General features: G+C 37.0%; 1 protein-coding gene across 1 annotated transcript in view; it reads left to right on the forward strand.

Annotated features, from left to right (window-relative positions):
• ZNF804B (zinc finger protein 804B) overlaps positions 1 to 25,503 on the forward strand; it is a 510,313-nt gene that overhangs the window by 392,079 nt on the left and 92,731 nt on the right. The window contains exon 2 of the mRNA XM_047096838.1: positions 14,266 to 14,409. Coding sequence (XP_046952794.1) covers positions 14,266 to 14,409 — 144 coding nt within the window. The remainder of the gene's footprint in view (positions 1 to 14,265; positions 14,410 to 25,503) is intronic.

Consider the following 25,503-nt stretch of genomic DNA (forward strand, 5'->3'; position numbering starts at 1 on the left):
TCATGTTGCAATCAGTGAAAAATAGTATAAGGTAGCACGTGTTTGATACTAAATAAAAAATAAAGTGACCTTGAGATTATTTGTCGTGAGACCTAAGGAATATTTTCACATATATGGAGTAGAAGTCAAAACATGCCATTGCAGAATGAGTGAGCATTACTTACTGTTTCTCTGAGAGGTAGATTCCTATATGTTATAAATTATAAACTTTCAAATTATAATTTTTATAGAGTAATAGAACTGTAACAGAAAATAACTAAAGCTTTTTTTCAATAGCAACAAAAGTGCATAAAAAAAAATTAGTCCATCTGTACTTGTGCCAAAGGCAGAAATCCAAAAGACAGTAGCAAAAGGCCAGGTCAGGAAGCCAGCTCAGCTCACCATCTGTAGTAGAAAGCAGCGTCTATTTACAGAAAGGAAAATGTATGTTTAATGCAAAGAACATTATTTCTAACAAGTAACTTATCTGGAATATGGCACCACGGGGAGTTTGGAAATAAAAGAGTCAGCAATAAAGGGCACTAGTGTTCTCATAGGGGCATGATTAAGTGGCTGACTGAAGCTTCCGCTTGTTTTTGCATTGAATTTTTTCCCTTTAGTTTGCAACACAAAGACAGGTCCCATAGGAAGAAAAACTTGTCATCTGCACAGTACATCACTCAGTCGGGTACAGATAACATCTCTTCCCTGTGGGAAGAAATTCTTTTTATTGGACTTTATGGGCCTATACTTACATACTTACATTGTTTGGGTGTTGGTTATGGGCCATGTAGCTCCCCATCCCTACTGGAGCCAGTATTTTTTGGTGCAGTCCTCAAAGACTCTCCTCCAAGTCTCCTTTACCAGCCCCAACACTTGTACTATAACTTGCCCATTGTTTGTCCTTAACTGGCCCAATATATCACACTCAAATCCAATGCCATGTTTTTCTATTTGCTGTTAAACTCTGTAAAAGCACAGTGAAAAACAAACTCCCAAGCCTAGGAAATATACACAAAGTAACAAATAGCAATATGAGGCTGGTACTGTGCCAAGTATTTCATTTGATTTGTTTCTGTAATTAGTTCAGTGGCCCTGTGGGTTACTGTTATCTCTCACTCCTGTTTCACAGTTGAAGGCACACACGTAGTTGGAATTGATGAGTGCCCTATACACGTGAAGAATAGAGCTTTGATTTGTACTCAGGCTGCCTGATACAGAACTATACTCCTGATCACAAGGACATATTGCCTCCTCCATTTTTAATAACTAGTTTCAAAACAGGCCTTCCTAGACTCCATTCCCACTCCATCTTTCCATTTTGCCCACTTCCTCCGCATTTAAGATTATATTTATTCTAAATAGACACATGCATCTATCTCTGTCTCCATCTATCCATCTACACTATAGTTCCGTGTAGTGCCTGAAACTGCGTTAGGGGCTTTTTATGTTTGAACTTGTTTCATTGTTACATTCATTCTCTGACAATGACATTTTTATTCTTGTTTTATGGAAGTTAGGTAATGCAATGAAGGGCCTTGAGTTAGGCTTCAGACTCCTACCCCAATCTCTATCTCCTAAATGCTCTTACTCTTTATTCTGCAAAGTACTTCCTTATTTCCCTCATATATCGCCTCCATTGGCTAACTGTACATTCTCTTAGTGTAGGGATAATAATACCTTTTGAGTTTTGTACAGTTCCTGCAGCACCTAACACAGCCATAGCAACACAGTAAGAACTTAATAAATATTTATTTCCAATCTTTGAATTCCTGTCCTGGTCTATGACTTTCCAACTGAGACAAATTTACTACAAAACGTGTGGACTCCTGAAGAATATCCCATGGCAAAATGTTTCCCCTTGAGGAACACTGATCTGAACTTGGTCAGTCTAAGAATGTAAAGGTCAAGATGGTTCATGTGAAATGTAAATATTGTTGACCTTCCTATACTTTAAATTTCAAATCATAGACAATCCTAGAAGAGCTATATCCCTCTCGACCCCCACAAATAGCTTTTGGCTAAAAAAATTACCTAGGGCTAAGGAAAATATTTATGACTTATGCCTTCCAATATATTATGTTAAAATTCTACTTTTCAGTGCCACAAACCTGGTTCTTTCCTCCCCATTAGCCTTGTATCCCACTCCTCTATGAGAGAATATAGGTTCTTCTATTTATCCCATGTGTCTCTTTTTCTTACTCTATGTCTTTGTCCATATTCCTCATGCAGCTTTTACTACTACTTCTTTTTTTTTGTTTTTTTGTTTTCTGTCTCTTGGCATTCTACCCTACATGGAAATCCAAAGTAAAGCCATAAAGCCATTGTGATATTTGCTCATGCAGTAAATGAAGAGGGATTCTCTTGCCTAAGCCTATGCTGTTGCTCCTAGGGAATGCTAAATATATTTATTTATTAGAAGTTGTTTCTTGTCAGTGAAGGCTCTCTTTTCTTTTTACGTTATAGAAGAGACTTGTTTCTACTAAAAGGGGTATAAATGTCCTCTGCCACCACTGCAGCTAATACAAACTAGAGATTTGCTGATAAATGCAGCCATTAATAAGGATACAGGTTCCAGAGTATTTAGGCAGACAGCAGCCAGTCAGGATTTTCTCTGACATAATGGATAGAGGGAAAACATTCTATAGGAATCCATTTTTTTAGATCACTTCATTGTGCTTTGGGCATTCAAAGTGAACTTAGACTTTGTGTAAAGACTCTGACACAACACACAGAGTCCAAAAGAGATGTCCTGGGAAAACAATCACAAACAGTGTACAGAGGAACAGTATAAGCAGGAACATCATTCCTGTCTTAGCTACTGAGCGGAAATAATACCAGCTGGAATAGAAGAGGAAGTGGAGGATAGGAATCACAGCCTCCCTAAAGTTTGTGTGGCTTCTTGTTTATTAGCACACAGAGTAAAATCTGCATTATTCACATCACAAGATGTGGGCTCATTCATGCTCAGCAATACTTATGTACTTTCATAAACTCCAGAATTAAAGAGCCCATCAAATATTATTCATTTTTATATGTAAAAGTCAAATCCAAGACTATTAATTTAAACTCATTATAAAATTCTATCATAATAGGCTTATTCTGCTTAGGTATGTTGGCACATTACAAACAGCATGGCTATTTCCCTTCTCTAAATACACATAGCACTTTAAATCCCAGCAAATGATTATATATCCCTTTGTGTTGTGGCTTGCAATTTGTGAATTAATTCTATCCCCGCAGGTGGTCTGAGAGTCTTTGAAAATAGGAATTGTGTGTTACATTATTTTGCACAGTGGAATAGCACAGTAACTAATTCAAACCTTCATAGCACAACTAAATTCCTACCCTGTACCAAACTCCTTCAAGGGCAGCATAGAAAAGTTAAAAAAAGAAAGGTGAGGTATGAATTCTTTTGTGTTTTTTTTTTTTTGCTTTTTCTTTCTTTTCACCTCAGATATCCCTCCAATATCAGAAAAGATGGTAACTTCCTCCTTTCTAGAGCCTCTAGAGTCTTTAGTACTGGCTAAATTCAGTGCTCAATCCCAGATAACTATCTGTAATGATCTATGGATTCATAAAGCTCTAAATGCTTTTTTTTTATAGCTCTGTGGAATAAAGGGAAGGGGGGGAGTGGTATATTTGAGGGTGATTCTCCTTCTGTATAGGATTGTTTAAAACTGAAAATTTTCTATTTCTGGTATTGCAAGAGCAAGAACATAATTTTCTAAGTATGTTGTTAAGTAGATTTTGATTGTGTGGTTTAAGAAAGGGAATATTCTGTATCTATATCTACATCTATATCAGCTTAAAACACTGAATATTCATTTATACTTCTTGTGTTTCAGAGACACAAAAATCTAGTTCCTTAGGTCTATCTCATTTTCCAAGTGAAGAAATAGAATTAATTGCTCTACCATCGGTCTCAGAGATACAAGTCAAGAACTTGAATTCTCATCCTGAATCTGCTACTTATCCTACATCAGCCCAGGCAAACCATAAAGCTTCTGGATTAAATTTCTTTATGTGGAGAATTTCTGAAGTCCCTTCCAATTACATGTGTCTATAATGACTCTAACTTTTCTGTTCCCCTTCTTTTACAATGGACCCACAACTTCTATTTTACTGTAGCTACCTCTGATTTTAGACTTGCTCTATCCACAGTGCATACACTGATGTGTGTGCGTGCACACACATAATAGATTGGAGCACAGCTATATGGCTTATTAAATTGGTACTGGTGTTAAATAAGTATGGATCCTCCAAGTGCTCAAGCAACTTTGAAAATTTGTAACAACTATAGTCTATTGGCCACAATGTGGGTGGGATGTACCATCGGTACTACCATTATGACCCAGTTTCCAGCTGGTAATCAGGCTTTATGACTTCAAATGACAAGTGTTTTAAGTTTGTTTTCAAAAAGCAAGTGTGTAACCATAAAACTGGTATGCAGATTTCCTTTTTAGGGATTTCTGAAGTCACTAAACTATATTTTGCAAAGTTCTGTGAGACTAATAATAAATAGATAAAATATAAGTGACAAATAGTTCTTCCAAATTATATGACAACGGAGCCAAGCTTTTGTACATCATTTCATGATCTTGAAATGAACATAATCTAGTTTATAGCATTTCTTTTAGCCCATGTGAATGCCTTTTTCTCAAGCTAGCATTTTAATAGGTTTTCCTTACTTTGACACATTTTCCCAGGTTGCACTTAATACTTCAAGATCTGAGTCACAGAGCTTCAGTATAGCATACTTCTTTCACAATAGCTAGTTTTCTCTAAGTTTGAAAGTAAATTACCTATTAGAATTGCAATAGAGAGAAGCCTGAAGCAGCCAGTTTGAAATAATGAAGTGCCTTTGTGAGCACAGTCACTTTTTAAACATCCCTGGTTATAGAACGAGTAAACCAAATGTAGTAGACGTTTTATCAGGCATGATAGCATTCAGGAAAACAGACAATGCCCTTGGAGTTTTGGCATTTATCTGGCTTGCATGTCCTTAAAAGCAAACCCATTGGCACTATCCTCTTTTCATACATCACTTCAGGAGTTCCTGGGCCTGTTTTTAGCACATGTAGAAAGTAAACCCAGTTTTTTAGAACTGAACAGATTAGTACTGGAAGAACCTGAGAAGACCTGGGAATGAGAACTTACCTGACAATCACCTGAATCTATTTAAGGGAGCATACTTGCAAGCCAGTTCCCAAGCCACAGTGAAACAGTGTCTAGATCAGCATCTCTTAATGACCATTTCTCCCCTAAATAACTGCTTGAAATATTGAATTAAAAAAAAGAGTCTTGTAATTGAGCAGGTGTCACTTGCAACTTTCTAGAAAACTTAGTTACCTGACATTTTTCATTGATTTCTCTTATATTAGAAAATGAAATGTCAGACACTATTAATTGCGTTTTTACAATAAGTAGTTACAGCAGGAGTAATGGCTAAATGAAGGCACTTTCTGTCTAATGCACAATGGATGTATTCATTTAAATGTATTCAATTTAGATGAATGCAATATGTCTATATTCATTACAGTTATACTTATCTGTGGGCTGAATTGATGGGGTGGTAATTACTACTTTTATAAATGGGACAGTATTGTCAGTCTGGAGGAAGAAAATTCCTTTTCTTATCATGTTTTATACACCCACACAATAGACACGTTCTAGGATCTTTCTTTCAAGTGTAGAAATTTTGCCCTTGATCTTCCATTGGATCTAATGATTGTAAATACGGTCTGCCAGGAGGTTGCCTTTCTTGAAGGTTGACGAGGGCTGCTCTTTGTCTCAGGGAAAATGACAGAAAGGAACTGAGAGTGTCAAGATCATTCCATACAAAGAAGTTTGCATTTGTCACATGGCAAGCCTCAAGCTCAGCTATATGCATAATATAGCACGGATCAGATTAATTTTACACTGTACATTGTTTTTCTTTGAGTGCAATGAAAGTAGGACTATCAAAATGTGGTTTTGCCGTACATTTTTTTTTCTAAATAAGAGACACCTTTTTCAAGAACAGTTTTAGGTATACAGAAGCATTGGGCAGAAAGCACAGAAAATCCCCATATTATCTACTCAACTCTTACAAACTAATCTCCCTTATTATTGCCATTTTGCATTTGTGTGGTAGGTTACTGTGGTACAACTGATAAACTGATATTGATATGTTGTTATTAGCCAAAGTTTGTAGTTTATATTAGGGTTCACTCTTGATTTGTACAATTATATGGGTTTTGACACCACCATACACATTTCAGCATTCCAATGCTCTTCCTTATAGCACAATATGCACCCAGACAAAAAGTGAAAGAGAAATCGAATGTATTTATTCCTTCACTCAATATATTTATTCATTCATGCATTCATTAATGGGTGTTAGCAGGCCAAGCACTGCTATTTAATGGATTCAACCACTTCCCTGACCCTGGGTTAGTTTGAATATCTGTTCATGCACCCTCTTTTTCTCCCCAACCCAAGTATACTGTTTGGTAGTCCTTGCATCTTGATGAGCTAATATATTGTGTCCAGCAAGGCTCATCAGTTTTTGTGTATTTTACTATTTCGTCGATTGTTAAAAACCTCTGCAAACCATTTCATGACCTTTAAAACATGTACATTGTAGCACCTGTATTCAATCGATAAGCAATCTGGAAATTATACCGGCCCCCTTTTTGCCTTCATGGTGGACAAGCGTAGGTAAGCAATGAAGCAACAGCTACTGTTATGATTATCTTAGGGTGCATCTGAGACTGCCTTACTCTCTTTCTAAATTGTTTTTTCTGGTGGAAGAAAAGTATATTAATATATGCTGAGGAAGATGTAGTTGCTGGTGTAGAATGCTGATGAACAGTGGTTCTAACAGAAATGCATGTATTTTTCAAAAATAGTCTCTGTTCAAGTGCAGCCAGTTAGGAAGTTTTTCCAAAATAAGCAGTTATACAAGCAAACCCTAAGTATTTAATTGTTACTTCATGATCAGAAATGCAATCTTCACTCTGCCATTTTGCCAGTAAGTCAGAAATTTGTCATTTCTTTCCAAATTAGAAATGATGCCAAACTGTCTCCACAACATGCTACACAGAGGCAAGAGTTCATATATTTAATGTGGTTGTATTTGTCTGCTAATCTGGGTACCTGAAATGAATTATTAATAAGAAGGGAAAATCGTTCAAATCTAGGAAGTGGCTGACATCACACCTACGTGGGCACTAATGGAAAGGTATAACTCTGGTCATTTTCTAGTCCAAGTCGGGTAACCCATTACCAGATTCTTAATGAATTGTAAAGCGAAAAGTTGATTATGGCAAGGTCAGATGAGTACTGAAAGTCAAGAATCTGTAGTTCTGGTTGTGAATCTGTGTGCAGAACTACCCTTCCTTACTTTAGGATAATCCTTCATTGAGTTCCTTAGACCTTAGACTCTCCATTAAAAAAAAAAAAAAAAAATATATATATATATATATATATATATATATATATATATATCGTTCTAAACACCTAAAACCTCATATGTTTAGGATTATACCGATCTGCCATCATTTCATCAGTTTCATTCTCCATGATATGACTTACATTGCCAGGGCAGGCCATGCTATCTATTATGTAGTGGGAATGGCATTCTCTGCCTTTTAATTCATGAGTTTTATTTATTCAACAAGTATTTATTGAGTTTTTCTAAATAAAAAGTGCCATGGTAGATGCTGTTATAATGCAAAGAGCATTCTTTTTATAAAGAAACTAGTGACATCTTTAGGAAAATCAATATTAGTAATATTAATGCTCAAGTATGAGTGCATATGATGATCTCTTGACTGTGTGTGGTATTCCAAAATAGTCCAAAATTTAAACAATCATCCTGAGATAAAAACCTCTGAATCTCCTAATTGCATCAGCCAAATTTGCATTGACTAGCATGAACTGATCATGCTCTCAGATGAGATGGTCGAATGAGGTTGAGATGGGCTCCTCTCACTTGCTCAAATTGCCATCAGAAAATTAAAGTTTCTTTGTAGACTCATGAGAGAAAGGTATTTTTAAAAATAATTTCCTAGTGTCACATGCATACAATGATGCATCCATGTTTACATATACACACAAAATATCTAGACATCAAGTTCTACTTTTGCCATGCATTATGCTAAGTGCTTCCATAAAAATAAACTCATTTTATACTTACAGCAGTTCTGCAAGCTACTCATTACTCTCCTTAATTTATACTGAAATAACTGAAACTTCTATAAGAGAGAGGCTGAGATTCAAGCTAGTCAGTCTCCAAGGAATATTTTTTCCCTATCACAAAAATAAAATAAATCAATGAATAAAACCCCCTACAGTGAGTTTTCCATTATCCAGTCTGTTGCAAAGACTCAGGAAGACAATGGGGACCAAAAGAGTTTTGTGAATCCATGACAGCCACTTGATCAGAGGAGGGGAATGCACTGTCTTTGAAGCAGGATCTTATTTGGGGACAATATAATAGAACAGGTTAGAGAATATTAGAATTCTTAAAGCAATCTCTTACACATAATAGTGAAAGGTCAAATGTGAGCTTTCATACAAAGAATATGAATTCAATCCTCAAAGCTCTGAGCTGGTATTACCATCAAGGAGATATGAAGAGCAGCAATTGATTTTTTCGTTTCCTTTTTAATAACCAGGGCACATATTCACAACCAGTAGAAACAAGACTACCACCTTGTATTTTTCTAGTGCCTATCTCTCAGCTTCAAGAACTTAATAGATTTTTAAAATTATAATTACTCCTCTTACACTCTCTTGGAGCTGGGGCCTTGGTATCATCCCAAATCCACAAAATGTTAGCAGAGGCAGCTTGAAATTTTGTGGCAACTGGATAAAACCTAAGTAATTGGGACAGCCTTTAGCATGGTGATTAATAGTTCTGAAGTCAGGCAGATCTGATTTTTAATTTAGTCTCTGCTTTTCAGTGATTAGCAAGTTTCTAAACATGTTTGTGCCTTGTCTTCCGTACCTTTATATGGAATAATAATAGATAATACTTCATCAGGTTATTTGGAAGATTAAGGGAGTTAACAAGTGTGAAGTGCTCAGCAGATTTCCAGTTTACAATGAATGCTCAGTGGGTGTTACTGTGTAATCATCATTACAATAATAAAATAATTTGGTAGCAAAATAGCCATATTTCCAATTAAAAGCATTACTCTAGTCAGAATTCTTGCCACATTAGCTATGTCCCTGTTATTTGCATGAATGTAAATTTTTGGTGTGAAAAAGTCCATGTTCCCTCCCTGCACCCAAAATATTAATTATTAAAAGTAATTAATTACTGCAGAATTCTTATTGAACTGAAACATAAAATGCCCACTGGCAATACCTAATGTTTTAAAAATGACTCTTGTTAAGATAACTGTCATATTCAATTTATAATTCTTTTTCAACCTTTTAATGAATCATTGAGAATGGTTAACATGAGGCTTTCTTTTGCTTCATAAATGTTACTTTTTTTTCTGTTAAATAAGCTTCTAAAGCCTCCTTTTAGGCAAAGTGTGAAAGAGAACTTTGAATAACTAGCAAGTCAATGATAGAATTATATGTTTTTAATTTTATTTCCAGTATAGTTAACATACAGTGTTGTGTTAGTTTCAGGTGTACAATATAGTGATCTGACAATTCTCTACATTACTCAGTGCTCATCGTGATGAGTACTCTTTAATCCCTTTCACCTATTTCACCCATTTTTCCACCAACCTCCCATCTGGTAACCTTTTTTTTTTCTCTATAGTCAAGAGTCTGTTTCTTGGTTTGTCTCCTTTTCCTTTGTTCATTTGTTTTGTTTCTTAAATACCACATGAGTGAAATCTTACGGTATTTGTCTTTCTCTGACTGACTTATTTCACTTAGCATTATACTCTTTAGTTCCATCCACATCGTTGCAAATGGCAACGTGTCATTCTTTTTTATGACTGAATAATATTCCATTATATATATGTGTGTGTGTGTGTGTGTGTGAATGTATGTATGCATATGTGTATATATGTATGTATGAATCTTCTTTATCCATTCATCTGTCCATGGACACTTGGGCTGCTTATATAATTTGGCTATTGTAAATAATGCTGCAATAAACATGGCATTCAGTGTAAATTTGCAATAATGCCTGTATCCTTTTGACTCAGTACTTCTGTATTTTGGGGGTAAATACCAGCTAGTGTGATTAATGGATCAGAGGGTAATTCTATTTTTTAACAATTCTTGAATGTATAACTACTTAGTGGTTAGTCGGATGAGTGTGTGGTTAGAGGGAAGAATGAATGACTGGATGGGTGAAGAAGCATGACACGGTGGATAATGTTCCCTGCTTTACCATTGCCTGATTCTCTAGAGCTCATGAAGTTATTGAACATCAGTGGCCTCTTTCAGCTGGTAGATTTACACTACATGATACCTTCCTTACTAGTCTGCTAGTCTGAGCCCTTGCCCTCCAGTCTTCTGGTACATACAGCTAGACCAACTCAGCTCCTTCTCCATGGACAGTTCAACTTCACACTAGAGAACAGGCTCACCTCACACATGGGTCACTGGGTTATGGTTCTTTTACTAAAAGTCAGCTCTAGTGCCAGCCACAGTTTCCAATTTTGCCAAAGATGCTTAACAAACCTTATTATTTTTTTTTCTTTTCCTCTGTGATTCCTCTCGCCCTATCCAACTCTTGGCTTATATTCTTTTCTGCCTGAGACTTTCATTCTCAGGTCTCAGCTTCCCCACTTCTGACCCCCAATTACCTGCTGTTAAGTTTATGCTCTTACTTCTGGGTTTGATAGACACCCTAGATTGTGACCTCTGTGTGCTATGCTAATGGCAGTTATTTCCCACATATGTATTCCTCCTCTCTTAATAAGGGAACTAGAATATGCCCTGGGGAATATCATTAATTCCTTAGAAGGAAGGAAGATGGGGATAGCAGCACCATTTCCCGGCAAGAAAAATGAATTAAGAAATGGGGCATGCAGTTTAGTCTGATAAAGGTAAAATGTGGACATTCACAGGAGATGGCTAAAATGTTGGTAACTCTCTTATAATTATAAATTTTGCAATGAAATTCACTTAATGTCATAATTAAAGGATTTTTTAGTAATAAATGCTGTGTAGATGAAGATACCAAGAGTAATTGCAGAAGCCTCACCCCTAGTCATTGAGCTGTTGTTATAAAAATCCTCCATATAGGGGTGCCTGGGTGGCTCAGTGGGTTAAGGGTCTGCCTTTGGCTCAGGTCACATGATCTCAGGGTTCATGGTTTGAGCCCTGCGTGGGGCTCTGTGCTGACAGCCTGGAGCCTGCTGCAGATCCTGTGTCTCCCTTTCTCTCTCTCTCTCTCTCTCTCTCTCTCTCTCTCTCTGCCTCTCCCCTGCTCATGCTCAGTCTTGCTCTGTCTCTCAAAAATAAATAAACATTAAAAAATCCTCCACATGATCGGGAATAACATGAGAGGTTATTTTTAGCTCCCCTGAATTCTCAGTTACCACCCACTTCCAGTTAATGAAGCCGAGGCACTTCTGATCACTGAAGCAGAGGTTTTCCGTGTCCAAGGCACATGGTCACTTTTCTAAGGTTGTTATTCTAGTGTCGTGATCATGTAAGAAAAACTGTGGGTAAACCTAAGTAGTCTCTAGTCCCAGTCTTTGAAATTAGACAGGGCATGTAAAGGACATGTAAAATGATCCCTGGAGAAAGATGGGATGAGAAATAATGGTTGCCTCTAACTGTAAGGCTACTAGTTCAAAAGAATGAGCTCTACCTCGGTGTTACACCTCTGCCTCAGTTCTCAAGTGACTACGTTAACAAGCCATTATTTCAATTTTTTGAGCAACTGGGTTTTTGTCCTGAAATTGAAGTCCGTGTTCTCATTACTGGATACATCCCGTCAGTAGTTTTTATATCCCCCATTAGCCTAGAATGTAACCAAATTGCTACTTTAATTCTCTTACATAGACAGTCCAGATATTTGGTTTAGTTTTGTTGTTTGCTAATGGTACTCCCATCCTGCTTGCTTTTTGTGCCATGTTGTGTTAGCCTCTTATATTTGGGCTTGAATCATTATGCTCCCATGTCTAAATTCATTGCTCCATCACGTTGCCCAACCCTGTGATGATCTGCCTACGTTCCCTGTGCTTGCTTTCTTATCTGGTCAGCAATGGTCCTGTGATTCAGGTTAATGAACTGATTTCTTTCTATAGAGTGTTAATCACGTTGGAGAAACAGAACTAAAGTCCATCGTTTATTTTGTCTCTTCATCCTTTTTATAAAGTTTATTAATTTATTTTTAAGGGAGAGAGAGTGTGTGTGTGCAAGTGGAGCAAGAGCAGAGAGACGGGGACAGAGAATCTGAATCAAGCTCTGCACTGGCAGCAGAGAGCCCAATGTGGGGTTCAAACTCACAAACCTTGAGATCAGGACCTGAGCTGAAGGCAGACGCTTCACTGACTGAGCCACTCAGCACCCCCTGTCTCTTCATTCTTTATACGTATTTATTTGGTACCCTCTATGTGCCAGTCACTCTTTTCTTTAGGCACTGGGATAATAGAGGACTTGCAGAATGGCAGAAGGCATGAATATGTAGGCTACTATTATCCATTAACTTATGTAATGTATACTAAATAGGTAACTCTGGACTAGACAATATGTTTGGCATTGTGGACACAAAGTTGAATAAAACAGTTCCTGCCCTCAGAGGATGTATGGGCATAGACATGAAAAAAGATAATCTAGTATCATGTGACATTGTCTGATTATAGAATTAAAGGGGGTAATATGGGAGCATGGGTTCATGCAATATGACGCTGATGGGGTAGGGAGGAGCTTGTATGGTACATTAAGAGGACTGGCCTCAAGGGAGATAGCAAAGCATCTTGTTTATTAACAAGGGAGCTAGGCATACATTATTTGAATTCAAATCCCCCCTCCACTTACTCAGCGGCCATGAGTGTGTGATTCTAAGTGCTGATTGATACATCTGTAAAGTGTAGATTAAAAGAGAACTTATTTTTATAGGGTTGGTGTGAGGAATAAGTGAGATAATTCACCACATACTTAGCTTACTACGTGGCACATAGTTTATGCTCAGTAAGTATTCATCACTATTATTCTATAGGAAATCAGAGAATTCAAGAGGATTATTATTCTTTTTTAATTGAAGTATAATTGACCCCCAACGTTATATTAGTTTTAGGTGTACAACATAACGTTTCAACATCTCGGTATATGCTCACCGCCAGTGTAGGTACCATCTGTCACCACGCAGTGGTTTTACAATACCACCGACTGTATTCTCTATGCTCAAGAGGATTTGAAGCAGGGGAATGATGTGGCCAAAACTCTGTCTGTGATAAAGCACAGTCAAAATTATAAGAGTAATGTTTTTGAAAACTATGTGGTAAACCCATTGGCCGTGTCTAGCATGAACTGATGTTTGTCGAAGAAGCTTAGCCTGGAATTAGAGACTGCAGATAAATATGACCCTAGCTATAGTGTGAATGGAGGTCATCCACGGAGACTGTATGGAGTAGATAGATCAGTGGCTGAAGATGGAATTGTGTGAAACAGAAACGTAAGGGGTAATATCAGAAGAAGAAGTGTTTATGAATGTTCATGGATGTGTTTCGTAACAAGCAACGAAATGGGCACTTTGTCCTTCCGATAAAGCCATGGGAAAGCACTCCAGAGGGGACAAAGAGCTGGGTGTTGGGAAAGGAGTAGGAGCTCATCAACTTGACAAGGTGGGAATAGGCATTGTGTGCATAGAATAGCAAGTCCCAACACTGACAGTTTCATTGAGGCTAAAACACATGAAGCAGTAAGTGAATGACATAAAACAATGTCATCAATGTCCCAATAAAATATTATAGTAGAGAGGCCTTGTAGTAATGGGTGCTTCAAGGACATAGTGGAGGCTTGTGTTTGAGATCAGCCATTGGATTGGCAGAGGAAATTGTGGTGAGTCTTTCAGTTAGGTGAGTCAGTAGACCAACCTGGAAATGGATGGCAAGAAAGAGAATGACCAAGCTGCAACTGTGGGCTTCTTTGGGGGAATTCATTCTGTGTTTGTTGATAAGTTAGGAATGAGGCTGAGTTGAAAGTTATTTCCATAGTGCCATGAATTTCCAAAATAAAAAAGTAAATAAATAAAAATAATGAGCCTCACCATATTCTTTCAGTCACAGTAAATTTAAATAACAAGTTGGTTAATGTGAGATCTGGTTATGCTATGAGAGAGAAATATAACCAACATTTTTTCCTCCTTTAAAGGACTTTCCAGAAAAGGAGAAGTCCACAGCAAAGGCCCTGGAAGATGTAAAGGCAAACTTTTACTGTGAATTATGTGACAAGCAGTATCACAAGCACCAGGAGTTTGACAATCATATTAATTCTTACGATCATGCTCATAAGCAGGTAAGCCCGAGTGGGAAAAATCTTTCTTATTCCTAGATTTGTACCTTCACAACAGAATGTATGCATTTAGCCTTATTTATTGTCATCTAAGATGCTGAGGTGAAACCATTTTTTTTTTCTTGAAAGGTTGTTTTCTGTTTAAATGTTAGGTGAAATATTTTTTTTCCTAGAAGTCACATAAAACTGTAGGTGAATTTAAAGAAGATCTAAAAGCAGACTGATATTTATTTTAGAATTACACATACGGGGAAGCCAGAACCCAGTAAAAAGAGTGACCTATTCAAAATCACCTAACTAGATAGTGGCAAAAGCAGAGCACTGGACAGAATCTGTTATAGGGTTCTTTCAAGATTTCCGAGGTTTAGCGAAAACTAGGACTTTAGGAAAACAATTCTCATTAAAAGGTTACATTTTCCAAAGAATACCCTCTTAGGAAAGTCAAAGTGGTTACTTAATAAATGGACCATTGCAAACAAATATACAAAAACTCTGAGAGGCTAAGTTGAGAGGTAATTCATATAGAAACATTTCATTTTTTTCCCTAAAGGGCCATATATATACATTATCAGTTTGGATATTCTATGCATGCTACTATAATCCTCTCTTTCCATCTCTCTATGCAAGAGGAGGCTAGTATTCTTATCCTGTTAGCTTTTATCCTTGTTGCATGAGGTATGAAGATTTTGGCCATTTAAGAATTAGGAGTGTTAAATACCACTAAGAAAGAGATTCCACTTGGTCAGAGGATTGACTGTGGCTAACAACTGTGAGAAGGTGCACACTCCTGATGCCAAATGGATCTGATATCTTGGAATGTGTGGGGAACTCTCCTATAATCTAGACCTAAAATATTTATTCAGACTAAATAACAACAAATATTTTGACTAACATCCCTAGTATTTACTGAGTGCATATAAAATATTTGTCCTTGAGAGATCCAAGGTTCAGTTTCTATTTTTAAAGGTGTGGCATGTATCCATAATTTATTGTATTTTTCAGTCAAGAGCAAGGACATGGAATAAACTGTTTTAGGACTGTGATTCCCAAAACTTAGTGTGCATAATGATCACTTTGGAACTTGATAATGCAGATACCCAGACTCTCCTTCAGGTATTCTAATTCAATAGTTCTGAGTGGGGCCCAGGAACTTGCATTTTAAAATGATTAAAATGGAAAATTTCAAACAGGGTCCAAAATATCCATTATTGGGGCACCTGGGTGGCTCAGTCCACTAAGCAACTGACTCTTGATTTCAGCTCAGGTCATGATCTCAGGGTCCAGTGATTGTGATCGAGCCCCATGCTGGGCATGGAGCCTGCTTAGGATTCTGTCTTCCTCTCCCTCTGCCCCTCCCCCACTAGTGTATGCATGTGCTTGCTCTCTCTAAACATACACACATACATATCCATACTTTTGGTTGACACGTGTTTAAGTTTCTTTGAATATATATTTCAACTATAGGTTTTTCATTCCCTCCTTATGTTTACTTCTTGCAATTTATCTGCTGAAAAAATTAGACATATTCAGGATTTTGCTAAATGTAATCCAATACTGTCTTTTCTCATTTCCTCTGTCTTCTGTATTTCTTTTAAACTGATTGTTACATATAGAGATCTAGACAAATTCAAGTTCATACTTTTTTCTTGGCAAAAATACAAGGCACATTGTACCCTTCTGTAAAGAGGCATATGATGTCTAATTGCCTCTATTTTTATGACTTTAAGTTTGAGAGATGGGTTTAGATAATAGCTGTTTGATCCATCCATCATTAAGTACCTCACTTTTTTCCACTAATGATTTTTCTAACCATCGATGATCATTTGCTTAAATCTATTACTTCATTTCAAGTTGTAAAATGATGATTCTAATTCTATCATCCATTCATCATTAATTACATGGAATATGTCTATAAAGAGAAATTTCCATAAGCATCACTCCCAGTGGATTTTATGTAGGTGGTCTTGAGATGATATACATATATATATATATATATATATACACACACATATATATGTAATATACATGATATATATATATATATATATATTACATATATATGATTTAGAAAAATAAGTAACCACAGAAGGTTCTCATGGGATAGCTACATTTGATCTGTGCTTTAAACATGCAGAAGTAGATGTTGAACTTGAGGCTGAAGATGGGATGGCATTCTTGACAGTGGAAACACAAGAAGCTAAGGTGAGGAAATAGAAGGGCATGAGACATGTTTTCAAAACTGTAGAAAGCACTGGACTCCTAAGAGGGTGATTTCTCCACACCTGCTCTACCTGCCACAGTCTCTCTTGTACTCTGGAATTCTGTCTCATCAATTTCCCTTTTTATTAATTCCTTCAATCTCATTTCCATTGGCTTTCCAACATGTTGATAAAACAAACTTTCCTCCAGCCTTCTATTTTATCTGTGTCCCTATTTCTGTGTGTCTTTAGGCTTATCAGTGCTCTAATGTTCCTGGGTATGCTCCTTCACCAAACAAGGGTTGAACTTCTGTTATGTACTGTTGTGCTAGTTGTGAAAAATGGACCCATTTGGTCCCTAACTTCAGTTGGGAGCTGACATCCCAACTGGGGAGACAGACACATCCACAGACCATAAGTGTACTAGCAATTGTATACCTAAGATACTAAGTGTACAAAACTGATTTACGAAAGAAGACATGACAATTAAGGTAGAATTCTTAAAGAATGACTAGAAATTAACTGTGTATTGGCGAATGTTAGGTCTTATATGATAGAAACCCTACATCAAGACATGCGGCAGTTCCAGAGCATGACCCACCCACAGAGAAACTGCAACAGATTCTCTATGGCCACTAAAGTCACCGTCACTATCCTGGGGAGCTCTTATGTCTCATTCCTCTCATTCTTTTCCAGTAGATCTTGTTCTGCAAGATCTTGTCTTCGTTCTGCACTCTCTTTTCACCATTCGTATTTAATCTCACTTTTGAATCTTTGCTAGGGCCTTCGAACTGGACTTCCCATCTCCAGTAGTTTCCCTGCTCCAAACCAGGTTACCCATTTATGGCCATTTAATCTTCTTAAATCACCACGTTCAGGGGGTGATGACTGACTTTTTCAAGAGTCTGAACTACTTAGCCTGTCAATTCAAAACGTCCACAGTTTGGCTCTGGCTTCCATTTCCAGATTTATCTCCTGCAACTCCAGAATTTCCCTACAGTTTCTCAAAGATGCCTTATGCTTTCCCACCTGCTCATCTTGGCTCCTAATCTTCCCTCTGCCTGGGATGCCCTCCCATCTCGTTCGTGGCTGTATTTCAACATATATTCCTGCGTATTTAATGCAGAGATTGACAATTTTTATCCAGATATTCAAAGAGCTGAGATCTCATGGTAAGCTGACCTGACAGCATTTTCCAAATTCTCTTTGATCAAAATCTGTTAGCATTGTGCAGAATTTTATACAAGAGTCCACTTTGGAAAACAATGGAATAATTAAATGTGCTGTAGACCTTGTAAGACTGCTTTCTTGTGTAATGTTGAAATTTTTTTTTACCTAAAAATTTATTTTAGCCTAAAATTTTGACAATAGCTTGAATTTTAAATGAAGCTGGGTTTACAATTTCCCTTTTAAATGAAACTGAATTTTATATACAGAAAAAGGAAGTATTTACTAAAGTAAAACATGCAAAAGTCTTTTTTTTTTTTCAAATTCCAAAGCTAAATATGTCTGTTTGGTTCTTGCTTCAGTAAGGGCTCTTCTTGATTGTGATGATGATTATAATGATAGTGGTGAGGATTTGGCTGAGAATATTTTTTGGCCTGAGTAATATGAATAGCTTCTATAATTTTATTTTCCATGTGGATTCAGACAAAATATCTGTCCTCTTCTGTTGAACTTCCAACAGTATGGTCTTTTTGGTATACTTTGAAGTGACTCTAAATTCACATGAAATGAATTCTGTTACTCATTGGTAGAATGACTTAGAATGAGAAGCAAGGTAATCTGAATTTTTATTATTCCCTAGGCTCCTTCAGTTGAATAAGTGATTTCCAAGCTTTTATATTGTCTTGTACCTGAATAGCAGTGTCCTGTGTTATTTTATTATAAAGATTATATTATTCAGAGATATATTATAATTCTAGAGAAGTAAGTCAAAATATATGACTTTAAAAATAAAGTAAAATAGCCTGAGAGTCATAGCTTTAATTTAATTCCATTGGGCATTTAATATAATTTTTCTATAATTTGATAAAAAATTAAGGTATTCTTCTTAGGTGAGGTGCCTGGGTGGCTCATTTGGTTAAGCATCTGACTTTGGCTTAGGTCATGATCCTGCAGTCCTTGAGTTCAAGCCCTGCGTCAGGCTTTGTGCTGACAGCTCGGAGCCTGCAGTCTGCTTCAGATTCTGTGTTTCCCTCTCTCTGTGCCCCTCCCCCACTTGTGTTCTGTCTCTCTTTCTCTCTCTCAAAAAATAAATACACATTAAAAAAAGTTTTTTAAAAGATATTTTTCTTAGGTATTATTGGTAGAGAAAGATTGCTTGTCAGTAAAAAAAAGCTGAATTTTTTATAGATATTCAATAGCGGAAAAATAAATTTCTAGCTTTAACAACCTAGCTCTATATATAACTCACATTTTTGGAAATAACTCCATTGTTTTAGCTATTGCCTTGAACTTATGTTTCTGTGTAAATGTTGAGCATTACCACTAAAGCAGTTTGAATGTATATACAAATTATAGTCACTTGGATAAAGACAGCAGTGTAACTATTAATATAGCTAACATGTTAATAACAGCTAATTTCTTGTGAGACTCTCTACAAGTCATAATTCTTTTCTCAAGACAGTTAGCCACAAGTGTATAATACTGAAATGAAAACTGCACATCCTTACATGCAATAAAAACCTCTCCTGCCTCAGAGACATACTGGCTCATCTCAATTTAGAAAAAACAAAGGAGCCTGATCCCCATACAAATAATCCATGAAAATATCTTCAATAATAAAAAACAAATCCACTTTTAGATCCTCCACATGTGACACTTAATCCTCCTAATTTTCATTTGCCTCACGACTGGATTTATTTTCACTCAGGAGAACTTGTCAAGCCTGAATTTCAACTCCAACTGATTCATTCTTAAAATATTATTTTGGATTCTCCCCAAATCTACCTGCTCCGGATAAAATAACAGAACAGAATCACCTTTGCCGTCTTGGCTCCAAGAGGAAGACTCCCACAACTGCTAAACAAATTCAGTCCAATTACCCCTTACTTTGCTCCTACAATTTGATTTTTTTTAAGTTTACTTATTTATTTTGAGAGAGGGAGAGGGAGAGAGAGAGAGAGTACAAAATGCAAATAGGTGGGGGGCAGAGAGAAAGGGAGAAAGAGAGAGAATCTGAGAATCCCAAGCAAGCTCCACACTTCCAGCGTGGAGCCCAATGTGGGGCTCGAACTCACAAACCATGCAATCATGACCTGAGCTGAAGTAGAACATTTAGCCGATTAAGCCATCCAGGTGCCCCAAGTGGATTTAATTTTCTCCAAATACTGCCCCAATTATCCTGAAAGTATATTTCACCATAATATGTTTAAGTTACTAGTCCTCTTAATGTGGCAAAAAAACTTCAAGGCAAAAAAAAAAAACTTAATTTGTAGGATCAGCAAAGTTGATGAAATGTAGACTCAAGTATCTGGAATGGAAATTCTCAGAAACATACATGCTAGTGAAATAAAATACTACTTATCTTCGTTTATATTCTGCATTCTATAATCCAGCTTTCTGCTATGTGTGTGTGTGTGTGTGTGTGCGCGCGTGTGTGTATGTGTACATTCATATGTATATGTAAATGTATATCTAAATATAAATGTATATATACATACCTCACTGACCCCACCCCCTGGAATTACCCAGCAGTAATTGGAACCTCCATTAGCAAAAAGAGTACAAAAGACTCAAAGAAGATCTTAGCTTCTGGCTCACAATTCAGCTTTCCTAAAATGCTGCTGCCAACCTTTTTTAGTTAAAGCCTTTTTGATCTTAAGGTTGTCTCCTGATTAAAAAATAAATTAAAAATCTATATTCTAGCTCTTTCTGTATCTCAGATGTGCCAAGTGCTTTCCTGCTTTAAGACATTTGCAATATATCTCTCTGTAATGTTCTTCCATGTGAACCTTCCTGGTTCTTCTCTTCATTTGCGTAGTAGTTCAATGTCACTTTCTCTGGGCGGGGGTTCGGGGGAGGATCTCTGCTTTGCAACTCTACCTCAAGTGGACAGTTGTCAGTTCTCCCAACCTTAGTACTCTGTTTGCCCTCAGTGGTGGTCAGACTCTATTTGTGCTGGCTCTCCAGAGCCAATTGTTCAATGTATAAGAATTCTGAGAGCTGGCTCTTCAACGCATCAGTAGCTTGAAATCAGCCATGGTTTGTAGTGGGAAATACACAAGTACTACAAACAATGCTTCTTAGGTTTTTTTGATTTTTCCAGGGTGTTTGTGTATCAGCACACCATTGCTTATTACTCTGTAAACACAATTTTTTCCTTTTTATTTTTTTGTCCTCTCCCCTCCTCCCTGCCATTGGCTCCACAAAGAGAAGAGGAGGGTGTTGTTGGTTCTATTGGCCATGTATCCATCCTTGTCTCTCTAAAGTGTAGAGCTGTGTTTGGCACATAGTAATGATTCCATAAATATGTTTTAAAAAGAATGAGTAACTGAATACCACTCTGTCCTACATCGGTATATTCATCCACCGTTGATAAATCACTAATTTTTTTCCAGTTTTAGTGAGAAATAGTTGCCATATATTAATGTGTAAATTTAAAGTATACAGCATAGTTTGATTTACATATATTGTGGATGGTTACAGAGGAAAAAAAATTTTGCTTTATGATGAGAACTCCTAGGATTTACTCTTAAAAACTTTTCTATATATCATATAGCAGTGTTAACTATAGTTATCATGTGCATCACATCTCTAGTCCTTATTTATCTTATAACTGGAATTGTATTCCTATTGACCATCTTCCTCCAATCCCCCCTCCTCCCACCCTCCACATTTGGTAGCCACAACTCTGATCCCTTTTACTAAGATTATTTTTAAAGATTTGTCTTTCTCTGACTTATTTCACTTCGTATACTACAATCAAGGTTCATCCACATAACAAATGGTAGGATTTTCTCATTTTTATGGCTGAATAATATTCCATTGTATAATGTTGATGGATTTTTAAGATGTGTCCATGTCCTGGCTATTATAAATAATCCTTGTATGAATATGGGGGTGCAGGTGTCTTTTGAGTTTTTTGGGTTTTTTTTTAATAAATTATTACCAGAACTGGAATCGCCTGATCATATAGTAGTTCTATTTTTAATTTTTTTAGGATCCTCCATAATGTTTTCCATAGTGGCCATAACAATTTACAATTCCAACTGTGCACAAAAGGTTCTCTTTTCTCCACATCAACACCAGCCTTTGTTAACTATTGTCTTTTTGATGATGGACATTTTAACAGGCATAAGATGGTATTTCATTGTGATTTTAATCTGCATTTCCCTAATGTCTAGTGATATTAAACATCTTTATTTTGCACCCGTTAGCCTTTTGTCTACCTTTTTTGGAAAATGGTCCTTCAGTTCTTTTGCCCATTTTAAAATTGAGTTATTTGGTTTTTTGCAATTGAGTTGTATGAATTTAATTTATATATTTGCTATTAACCCCTTATCAGATACATGGCTTGCAGATTTTTCCCCCATTCTGTAAGCTGTCTTTTCACTCTGTTGATGGTTTCTTTTGCTCTGCAGAAGTATTTGAGTTTCACTTAGTCCCAATTGTTTATTTTTGATTTTGTTGCTTGTGTTTTAGGTGTCATATCAAAGAAACCATTGCCAACAGCCATGTCAAGGAGCATTATTCCTGTTTTATTCTGGCAGGTAGAATTGGGTCTCGGCTCCCTCGTCTGAGTGGGCAGGGAAGGGGATGCTCCAGGTAACTCTCAATCTCTCAAACAAGTTCTCCAATTGGGACGAACTGGGACTACCCTTAGGCTTGGCTATGAATTAATCCCTCTGCCTGTGTTAGCACAGATACCCTCTCTGCTGGGTCCTAGCTTTGATGTGGGGGCAATCCATTCTGTCATCCCACTGCTCTGCTCAAGTGTCGCTAGGACTCACAGCTTCCAGGAGTTGTGGCCAGCTGCGGTGGTCAGATGTAGCCTGAAAACACTCTCCACAAATGGTGGACACCTATGACTCACCTCCCTGCCTGGGTTGGGCAAACTCAGCTCTAGGACCAGCAAATTCCTCATTTTAAGGATCTAAATAAGGCAGAGCTATACCCCACAGAGTTCCCTGGCCAGAGTACACCACTGCCTTGGTTCTTCAAAATAGCAAAGCCGCTGGTTTGGGTTAATACTTGGGCATATCAACTGTGCCTGCCAAGATTCATGCGCGGGTTCTTGCACGCCCCTCCCCACTTCTCTGTCACATCCTGGTGGTTGAGCCCAAAGATTCCCCTGCAGTACTTGTTGGGCGAGATCAGAGTAGAGGCTTCCACAAGTGACTAACAGTGCTGTGGGGGTCAGTTGTCCCTGCCTAGGTTCCCCTGTCTCTCCTGAAGGAACCAGAGACTCAGGGGAGATCTCTCTATGTGGTGCTTCACTGGCCTGGGGGCAGGGCAATAACATCAATGTCTAGCTGCTTCTCTTTCCCTTCTAATGTGGTCTGTCTTGGGCTCTGAGGTGCGGTGGGGTGCTTCATCCTCACTGCCATTTTCTAGGAGTCTCATAGTAGTATCTTGTTTTTAATCAGTTATTAACTGTTCTTCTTTTAAAAGGGAGTGAAATCAGGGACAGCCTACCTTGACATCTTGGTGATGTCACTCCTTAAACGCTTCTTAAGTAGATAGAGTGAATGTTAGAGTAAAGAAGATGGGGCCCCTAATCCCACATTCTTTATAATTATTGAAGAAAGGCTGTCATAAAAACCCATTTTTATAATTTAGAAAATACTTGAGCTCATATCAGTGCTGATTTGGTGTGCCCCTTGAAGAATTTTAGAATTTATTTTGTAGGAAATTGCTAGTCTTCAAGGGCTTCTAAGCGAGCAAATGATATGATCAGATTTGTGATTTAGAAAAATATATCTGAAAGCAGTTTAAGAGATGGTACACCGGGCAAGAGCTTGGCTCTGTGATAAGATATGAGGCTAAAAGCCCAAGAGAGATGATCAGAAATCATTATATAGCAGTGACAAGGAGAGAAAGTGAGAAGGGGTGCATTCAAACGATTGCCATTGGCTCGCAACACATGAACACATGGTCTACATCACTAATAATGAACTAAATACAAACTTGGAGAGTTTTTTTTTATAAGGTTGTCAAATATGATAAAAGAATGATCCTACTCAGTGTTGACAAGATGTGAGAAAACAAACACTGGTAAACAGTCCTTATGAGGATATAAATTGTTTCAATCTTTTGATGTTCAATTTTGGATTATTTATCAAAAGACTTAAAATGGGAATTTTCCCATCAACAATTCCATCTGGCATGTATTCTAGAAAAATAATCAAATGAATTCCAAAGATTGATGTATAGGATGTTTAAAATAGAAAAATACTGAAAACATTCTAAACATACAATGAAAAAAAAAACAGAGAATGACTAAATTATGACACGTATAAACTGGAATACTATGTAAAAATTAAAATTGCATTTTGGATCTATATTTTACACAAAATTTAATTATTAAAAGAAATGCTTGAATACTTGCTTGTATCAAAAATTAAAAATCAGAAGTATAGAATAATGAGTAAAAGTATATAGTAACAATTTGGTCCCTATCTTTTTAGATAAGTGTCTAAACGTTTACATCAAATTGTTAACTTTTATAGGAAATGTAAACATAAAATGTGATTTTATTTTACATATTATTCTGCTTTCATATGTTTTCACTTACATCTTGTCAGTCCATAAAGATTTCTATTTTATTGTGGTAAGTTGATACCCAGAATTTATGTCACTGTGACTTGTAAATTGTCTGAGCTTCATATATAATATTATTACCTCATGATTATGTTTTCTTTCTTGTACAACTCTTTTTTCCTGGAGTTAGAAATTGCTTTACTCTTATATTCGCCTTGTTTTCTATCACTGCCTATTACAAATTTATCTCTGAACTATGTACCATATATAATAGCAAGGTCTTTTTTTAACATTTATTTATTTATTTTTGAGAGAAAGAGAGCATGTGAGAGAGGGGCAGGGGCAGAAGAGGAGACAGAGAGTCCCAAGCAGACTCCACGCTGATAGCGCAGAGCCTGATGCGGAGCTTGAAGTGAACTGTGAGATCATGACCTGAGGCAAAATCAAGCGTTCCACTTAGCTGACTGAACCACCAGTGCCTCTGATAACGACGTATTAATACAAAATGTCAGATACATGAGGCAATAGGTCAGTTCTGTTTTGTTTTTTATTCCCCTCCTTCCCATTTTAGAGAAATATGTGGTAGAGACCTCTCTCTTTCTACTCCAGTCCCCGCAGGTTGCTCGTCACTCCTGCTGCACAGCTATTGTTCTGAGACTTCTTTTTATCATCATCCTGTGACTGCTTTTGCTTCTCTCCAAGATTTTATTCCTCATTTTCTTGATCTTATGACTTCCTATATCTTATTTCCTCCTTTTGCTGGAACCTAGTCCCCAGAAGCTTCCTAAGACACACAAGGTAAAACTGTGGGACCCACGTCTATCAGTAAATGCAAATGTGCTTATTCTACTTTTATACTTGATTTATTTTTCAACCGGGTTTCAACTTTAATGTTGCTGTTGAAAAGTTATATGTCATTTTTAATCCCAATCCTTTCTTTCTGGAAACATTTAGACATTTCTCTTCATCATTTCTTCTCACAAGAAACATTTATTTAGAGTCAGCTATGGGCCAGATACCATTCCAGTGACTGGGTTTACAGTAATAAACCAATCATCTCCATACTTGTGGAGCTGACATCACAGTGAGTGTGGGAAAATAGAAAAAGAAGACAGAAAATAGAAAATAAGATCTTCTTCTAAAAAAGAAGATAGAAAATAATAGAATATGCAGAGCACTGGGTAGTCCTATGTGC

Source organism: Lynx rufus, unplaced genomic scaffold, assembly GCF_022079265.1.
Source record: "Lynx rufus isolate CCGP_SWC_20201006 ecotype Redwood Valley unplaced genomic scaffold, mLynRuf1.p SCAF_4, whole genome shotgun sequence".
NCBI lineage: Eukaryota > Metazoa > Chordata > Mammalia > Carnivora > Felidae > Lynx > Lynx rufus.